This window comes from Triticum dicoccoides, chromosome 7B (genome assembly GCF_002162155.2).
Source record: "Triticum dicoccoides isolate Atlit2015 ecotype Zavitan chromosome 7B, WEW_v2.0, whole genome shotgun sequence".
NCBI lineage: Eukaryota > Viridiplantae > Streptophyta > Magnoliopsida > Poales > Poaceae > Triticum > Triticum dicoccoides.
This window is the reverse complement of record NC_041393.1, coordinates 526,093,020-526,101,081: the sequence shown is the minus strand read 5'-3', so window position 1 is coordinate 526,101,081 and position 8,062 is coordinate 526,093,020. Positions and strand designations below refer to the sequence as shown.

The 8,062-nt window shown below is 48.0% G+C and overlaps 1 protein-coding gene across 1 annotated transcript; it reads right to left on the bottom strand.

The window, feature by feature from the left end:
- Positions 1–644: 644 nt before the first annotated feature.
- LOC119336739 (vacuolar protein sorting-associated protein 32 homolog 2-like) lies at positions 645–4,660 on the bottom strand. Its single transcript, XM_037608818.1, has 8 exons — positions 4,525–4,660; positions 4,301–4,431; positions 3,296–3,395; positions 2,513–2,598; positions 2,305–2,396; positions 1,367–1,481; positions 1,092–1,284; positions 645–888 (listed from the first exon to the last, which is right to left on the bottom strand). Exons 2-7 carry the CDS (start codon positions 4,385–4,387, stop codon positions 1,096–1,098), a joined length of 669 nt encoding a protein of 222 aa, XP_037464715.1. The 5' UTR covers positions 4,388–4,431; positions 4,525–4,660; the 3' UTR covers positions 645–888; positions 1,092–1,095.
- Positions 4,661–8,062: the final 3,402 nt, after the last annotated feature.

The following is an 8,062-nucleotide window of genomic DNA, read 5'->3' as shown; positions in this document are numbered from 1 at the left end:
GCCGGAGGTGCAGGGCGCAGTGGCTCTGGCGGCTAGGTCGAACAAGCAGAGAGGGAGAGAAGCGGGAATTGAAACGAACGAGCCAGCCCTCCTCTGTTTCTCGCATGTTGAGGAAACTACATGAGGGCATATTAGTCAAATCGGAATATAATAAGACTAAATTTCTTTCATTTATGAGCTAATTGAGCAAATAACCACGCCGGGGGGCAATCAGCAAGAGCTAGACAGAAAAGGGGAGGGGGGTTCAGAGGGAGGCCAACGAAGAAAGGGGTTTATGATTCAAGGCGAGCGAACTGGAGGGGTTAAAATCAATTCTCCCTCGACGACCATATACAACTTCCATGTATGGTATTTCTTTTTCCTTTTTGTAATCTTCACATATACACAACTGCACAATTATGCGTTTCAAATCCAAAATGTGTTTGGATGGAAATCCAAATTGTGTGTTGATGGCAGTGTAAGGGAGACTGTGACCGGATGAGCTATAGACATAGGTAGTAAGATTGGACAGGAAGGCGGAGATAGTGGATATTAGGTGTATGTGATACACAAGCACCACTGTCCCGTTCCAAACGCATGGGCAATTAGGTAGTGCTCCCTCTTTGGTCGGCCAACTCACTCACTCGATATTGAAATGCTACAAATAGAAATATACAATGATGGCAGATGCCCTTTATTAGCTGATAATGCGCTCAACAGCGCATCTTAGATGTTTGATTACAGAAGTAACATGATAAGATATACATAAGAGATCATCAGGGTGAGATGCAACTAGTTTCTGTGTGCACTTCTGACGTCTTCCCAGGAAGACCTCCATGAAAATACCGTGGTCCCAAATATATTTGCACAATCTGGTCTCTAAACATGCCCACGCCCAAGTCCTGCAAACTGCGATATAAAGTTCCTGTTAATTAATGACAGATTTGAGGCACAGACACATAGTTATTCAAGTTGTAAAAACCATGTAAAGTAATTTCACCAAAACTACAATTTTTGTGGCTTGCGCTCCTTGATGTTTAGTTTGCATGTTTGCTGAACTAGACGAAACAACAGTCTGACCCTGATTTAGAGAATAAAAGATGGGCAAGTACCTAATTACATAGCCATCTCTGCTTGTAAAGCTGCCAGCTCATCATCTTCGGTTTTACTACTCTGAGCAGTGGGCCGACTCGACTGCTGAGGTACACGCGCTGGAGCAGTCATAGGAGCACTTGTGGTTGGTGCTAGTAGCTGTGCCTCCAACTCCTCGCCCTCCAAATCCGCAAGTTCAGCTTCCAGCTCATCCTATCCAATGCAGTAAGAGGTTAGATTTGTTTGCTTTGGTGAATGCATGCACATCTGAGAGATAAGAGACAGAGAGACATACTTCATCGAAATCACTTGCTGCTCCCATAGGCGCAGACAGTAGATCCTGGATCTGCCTCATGTTCTCCATATTGTCATTAATTTCATCCATGGTTTTGTCAACATCATCAATATTTCTGGAAAAGAAACACACGTATATGATGAGCCTCGGGAAACAAATAAAATTATACACCGTATATGCGGACCGAGGAGCAATCGCTAAAATAAAAGAAGCAAAAGAGAGATGTAAAAGCATTCCATCCCTATTGCTCAATGACAACAATTGTAATACTTGAAACTTTATTTAAACTGACAAGCTTTTAGAGCACTACTATTACAACGAAAAGCATTAGCAATCTGACATGTATGCTGTGTTCTTCTTCTACTAAAAGCCTTGTAGAATCCTACTACTGCTCATAATATTTATTTGCTATTGATGCAAAAACTTGGGAGCATGAAGCTGCATGTATTCTATGGTGTTCTGTATAAATTTTAATCTATGAAACAACAAATTGTCAGCGTTTAAGTGGACATAAACTCTTAACTTCTACTCCCTCCGTCCCATAATGTAAGACGTTTTTTAACACTAGTATAGTGTGAAAAAACGTCTTACATTATGGGACGGAGGGAGTACCATGCAAGCTCTTTAAAGACTCGTTTGCACTAAACATTTATCATTGCACCACCTTTATTAAAAAAATCATCTGTTAAGTCACTAGACCTGCATTGTTGTAGTCCACCATTTAAGCCAATAAGCAAGAAATTAGATGAAATTCACTGGAAGTACAAAATAAGATGATCTAAAGTCCAATCTAATAGATTGTGCTACCTAAGCTACCAGTAAATGTTACCTTTAGCAAAGTACTAATAAAAAACAGTTGATTTAGAAACAAAAGATAATTAAATAACTCAGATGCAAGATATTTGACTTCATGAGAAGTAATACTTATTGTTACATACGTTGATTTGTGCATAGCTTTCATTGCTGATGCTCCGGTTCTCAATGCATCCACAGTCTCTGTTGTAGCTTTTGCACCTTCCAGCATTATCATCTGCAATAAGAAAAGCCATAGAAAGTAATATGGTGAATATTAAATCAGACTATCCGACTAATAAGACCTAGAACTCTAGAAGGAAAATCAAACTACATTGTCCTTTGAGACCTCACCTGATCATGAATCCTCAATTGGAAATTCCCAAGCTGCTCCACCTGTTGCTCATATAATCTCTTCCTCTTGAGACACTGTATTGCAGCTGACAAAGAAAAGAAAATTCATAGCTATTAGTTAATCCATTCTCTGTACCAGAATTCATTAGCTTCGGAAGAAAGAAAAATCGTGCCATGCGGCAACACTACACAGTATACAGCAGATATCATAAATGGCTGAATGAAAAAGGAAAGGCGAATATGTGTTTTCGACAATATCCAGAGCATACATGGAATTGCGGGAAGGAATAATATTTTCTAGGTAAGTCACTAGCAGCACAACAGTCAACAGGCATAGGTGGTGCATTTTTGCACCAACATTGAAAAGGTAGTAGAAAAAAACTGAAAAGCACAGAAACATTATTTAGAAGTACTGTAGTAGCTAACTCATCAAAAATAGTCTGGCAACATAATTATAGGTGTGTTTCATCTTCAAAGAAAAATGTAAGTATACTACCTCAGATCCATAATAAGTGACACAGTTTTGATCTAACCCCAGTTCAAAACTGCGGCAATTATTTTGGATCGGAGGAGTAATTGGTAAGGAGTGAGGTAACTAGGTATGAAGACTAGCATCATGACTGACCAGACAACCTAATAGTAGGAAACTGGGAAAATAAAAGGCAAAATAGCAGGATAGCAGCAGAAGGGGGCAAATTAAATGTACATGCTTATGAAGATACGATCATTACAATTAAAAACGAATAGAACATCACAGCAATAGCCCAAAAAGAATGAAAAAACCTTTTTTGTTCTTGGCTTTGGTGAACGCCTTTGCCTTCTCAACTTCAAGATTCGCCTTCTTCATTAGTAAATTTTCCTTCTTTTCCAACATTTCAAGAGTCTGAAGCATATTAAGAAAGTTAGTTTGCAGATACAACCTGTATCAAAATGAGAGCATTATAAACACTATTACATGTCATGGAAAAAACTTATTCCTGAAAGAATGCAAGTTACATTAAAACTTATCCAAGCAATATTGAGTACCTAAGCTATCCAATTATGAGTTATACGGAGTTAAATTTCACTTGCCAGATTATCCGACATTTGAATTTAATCCTTCTATGCATTAAATGATTAAGAGGGATTTAAGAATCCAGAGGACAAAGAAGACAGCAGTTATGTACATAGAACCCCCTTGGTCTTATTGTCTACTTTTCTTGGTTTGGAAGTGAGTAATTGCAGCACTGAAAAGGATCCAGTGAAACAACAAGCACGTCAAAAATCTATGTTTCGGTCTCCCATTCCTTTTTGTAACTGAACCTTTTTGTAACTCTAAATAGTTTATAGCTCAATCAACCTCACACGGTATTTAATTGATTAAAACCATCCGTCCTGACAAGTGCTTATTGAATACAGCGCTCACTCTTGCATCATGCGACGGCATAGTTTCCTTTCTTCGTATCGCCACCAACCACATGACTATATCGCCCTTCACTCCTAATTATCACAAAGATAAGGCGTAGCTGACTTCGGTTTCTTAGTATAAAATCTCACTAATCCGTCCACCCACCGATTACCAGTATGGCAGCATCCCAGATAGGTGACACACATCATGAAGCTCCCATGCAGTAATGAGAAGTCGCAACTAATCTGACCCACATCCATGTATGCACAGAACCTACACGAGGTCACCAGACGATAAACTACTACACTGAACTACCATACTACGGTGGCAAATGGCAACCCCTCGAGAGCAGTACTATCTAATCAGGGCGAGGGGGGTCAATCGAGTATCGATCCATTCACCTCGCTGAGCTTGTCGATGGAGGCCAGCGCGGACGCCTGGCTCTGCTCCTTGGACTTCCCGAACACCCTGCCGAAAACCCCCGACATGGCTGGGCTCCGACCTGCCGGATCGCGCTCCGATCGGCTTGAATCTGCGAGGGAGAACAAAAAAAAAAAACAGCAGCCGGGTCAAAATCGAGCGGCGGATTCGATCGGCCGAGTCGAGCGGGTGGAGGGGCAGGTACGTCGGAAGTGGGGCGCTCCCCTCTTGCTCGGGGGCGGCGCCTGGCGATGGCGGCTTCGTCGGCGGGGCTCGTGGTCTGGAGTCGCTCTGGTGAAAGCGGGCGGGGGAGAAGAAGGGGTAAACCGGGACGCGGAGTTGTCGTTACCGGCCACGGAAGCAAGCAAGGAAGGTGGTATTGGTATCGGTGCGGGATTACGTGTTTAGGCGGGTCGGGCCGGGTCCAGAGCCCGGTGGATTTTAGGGGTGGCAGCCGAGAGTAGTCGGGCTGCGAGAAGATCCGAACACGCACAGCAAAAAAAACGCCTCAAAAAATTCAAATTTAAAATTTGTAAAAAAAAAATTTAAAAGCTCTCCAGAAAAAAAATTAAACGTTTTAAAAAATAAAAATGCATGTCTACAACTCCTAGAAATTTCAAAGCTAAACTAGAAACATAAGAGAGATAAAAAGTTCATTTGAACTTTTTAGGGTTTAGACACATGTTTTGTGAATGTTCGCATGCAAATCTCCCGTGTAAGATAAGAATTTTTGCTTGGAAGGTAGTACTCCCTCCATTTCAAAATAGATGACCCAACTTTATACTACATCTATTTTGAAACGGAGGGAGTATGTGTCAACGGAGGCCTAGCTACTAATTTTGCAAAAAGAAGGTGACCTAGTACTAATCATTTATTTTTGCAAAAAAGGATCTTGATCTAATATAAAAACCGATGACATTTGTCAGCGCAATTTAAACACAATAACAGTCACGCAATGCACGCTCTGTCGCGGCTTTGGGCGCACCGGGCGTGGGCGAGGCGTTGTGCCCACCCGAGTTGACCCAGCCACATCCACCACCGCACGCGCGGTTCACTCAGCCCTGGACGGCGCTGTTAGATCGACCATCCCACCCTACACACTATACAGAGAACAGACGCATGCAGCCGTCGCCCACCAAGGCAGCTGGGCAGCGAATCGAGCGAGTAGGAGAGCAGAATCACAACCCTCACCCACCCCACGTGACGCGGACACGCGCGGGCAGCGCCCACTGCACGGCGGCCAACAAAATCGGCTTCGTTCCTCGTGTGTTGCGTCGCCAGGTGGAATGCACTGGTTGGCTGTGCGCATGGGGCGTGGGAGGCGTTGTGCACACGCTTGGTTCTGCGCAGAGTATCAGGCGTGAGAGCAGTTTGGCGCAGCCGAGTTGAGTGCATGCGTGATGCGTCAGAGATTGCGATGGGTGGACCGAGGGTACGTTAGCGTGTGTGGCAGGGCGTACGGTACATCTTCGCTTGTGTGGCAGGGCGTACGGTAAAGAGGCGCCTCCCTCTTTTCGTGTTGGTGCGGTTCGGTTTTTACCCCTCTGACGCTGCAGGTGGCCCCTTCTTCAAATTGGTCCCGTCTGTCCCCCTTTGAGTTTCTTTATTAGGAAATATACTGTTGCTGGGCCAGGGCGTACTCTCCTTTTTCCCCTCTCCTCTACGTCGTCTTGATCCAGTTCGCCCGCCCTCCTCTCGCTCATCCGCTCGCCGTCCTCGCTCGTCCTCGTCTCGCTCGTCCGCTCGCCAATGTGCACGGACGCCATCGACTTCCGTCCCCAGACTCGTTGCGTCCTTGCCGGTTGTTTCCTCATGGCTCGTCACGTCGCTGCTTGTAGAGAGATTATGGGCTGTGCAATCGCAATGTATTGATCGGTGCACCAGGCACGTATATATAAGTACAGAGGTGGGCCACAACCTCAACTATACAAAGAAATCAGAAGGTGGGCCCTACGCACACATATACACGTACACAATATACTCAACACCCCCCCGCAGTCGAAGCGGCGCCAGTGACGCAGAGACTGGAGCGAAACTCCTCAAAAGTGGAAGTCGGCAGTCCCTTCGTCATCACATCAGCGAACTGCTGAGCAGTCGGCACATGGAGAACCCGCATGCGTCCAAGAGCCACCTGCTCACGCACGAAGTGAATGTCCAGCTCGATGTGTTTCGTCCGGCGATGATGAACGGGGTTGGCGGAGAGATACACCGCAGAGACGTTGTCGCAGTAGACAACCGTAGCCTGGGAGACATCGTGATGTAGCTCCTGAAGTAACTGGCGAAGCCAGGTGCACTCGGCGACCGCGTTGGCCACAGCTCGGTACTCAGCCTCGGCGCTAGAGCGCGAAACCGTGGGTTGTCGCTTGGACGACCACGAGACGAGGGAAGGACCGAGGTAGACGCAGTAGCCAGAGGTGGACCGGCGAGTGTCGGGGCAGCCGGCCCAGTCTGCGTCGGAGTAAGCCACCATCTCCAAGGAAGCGGACGCCGTGAGTGTCAACCCAAGAGACATCGTGCCGCGGATGTAGCGAAGGATCCGCTTCACGAGAGTCCAGTGAGAGTCACGAGGGGCGTGCATATGGAGACACACCTGCTGGACAACATACTGAAGATCCGGTCTGGTGAGAGTCAAGTACTGCAGAGCGCCGACAATAGACCGGTAGAATGGAGCATCCGACGCAGGCGAACCCTCAAGAGCAGAAACCTTGGCCTTCGTGTCAACAGGAGTAGCAACCGGATGGCAGTTGAGCATGCCAGCGCGCTCAAGAAGCTCATGGGCATACTTCTGTTGATGAAGAAAGAAGCCATCCGGGCGCCGAACGACCTCAATGCCAAGGAAGTAATGGAGAGCACCCAAGTCCTTGATAGCGAACTCGTCACGCAGCCGCAGAGTGATCTGCTGAAGAACGGCTGCGGAGGAGGCTGTCGGGATGATGTCGTCGACGTAGAGCAGCAAATATGCCGTCGTATCACCGTGGCGATAGACAAACAGCGAGGCGTCCGAGCGAGTGACACTGAAGCCCAGTGTCTGAAGAAACCCGGCGATCCGCTGGTACCAGGCGCGGGGTGCCTGCTTGAGCCCGTAAAGAGAGCGCGACAGCAGGCACACATGGCCGGGCAATGAGGCGTCGACGAAACCGGTGGGTTGCTCACAAAACAGCTGCTCCTCAAGATGGCCGTGGAGGAAGGCGTTGGAGACATCCATCTGGTGAACAGGCCAGCCGCGAGAGACGGCGAGCTGGAGGACAGTGCGGATCGTGCCCGGTTTGACAACCGGGGCGAACGTCTCCGTGAAATCGACTCCAGCGCGCTGGCGAAAACCGCGGACCACCCAGCGAACCTTGTAGCGCTCAAGTGAACCGTCTGAGCGGGTCTTATGACGGAAGACCCACTTGCCGGTGATGACATTGGCGCGAGGAGGCCGGGGCACCAGAGTCCAGGTGCGGTTCCGCTGGAGAGCATCGAACTCTTCCTGCATCGCCGCAAGCCAGTGAGGATCACGTAGGGCGGCGCGGGCGGACGCAGGAATAGGTGATGGCTCCGCGGCAGAGGCGGCGAGGACATACTCATCACGCGAGTACCGGAGGCTCGGGCAGTGAATGCCGGCGCGAGCTCGGGTGACAGGGCCGGACGGGGCCACCGGAGCCGGCGAGGCGGCCGGCGAGTCGGCCGGCGAGACGGCCAGCGAAGAGGCCACCGGCGAGGCGGCCGGCGAGGGGGCCACCGGCGAGGGGGCCGGCGTC

Excerpts from the sequence above, each read along its gene's own strand:
- LOC119336739 (XM_037608818.1), bottom strand. The coding sequence starts at position 4,387 with ATGTCGGGGGTTTTCGGCAGGGTGTTCGGGAAGTCCAAGGAGCAGAGC. Across the intron at positions 2,397-2,512 it reads AATTGAGGATTCATGATCAG|ATGATAATGCTGGAAGGTGC; the intron begins GTGAGGTCTCAA and ends TTCTTATTGCAG. Across the intron at positions 1,285-1,366 it reads CAGCAAGTGATTTCGATGAA|GATGAGCTGGAAGCTGAACT; the intron begins GTATGTCTCTCT and ends TGCATTGGATAG.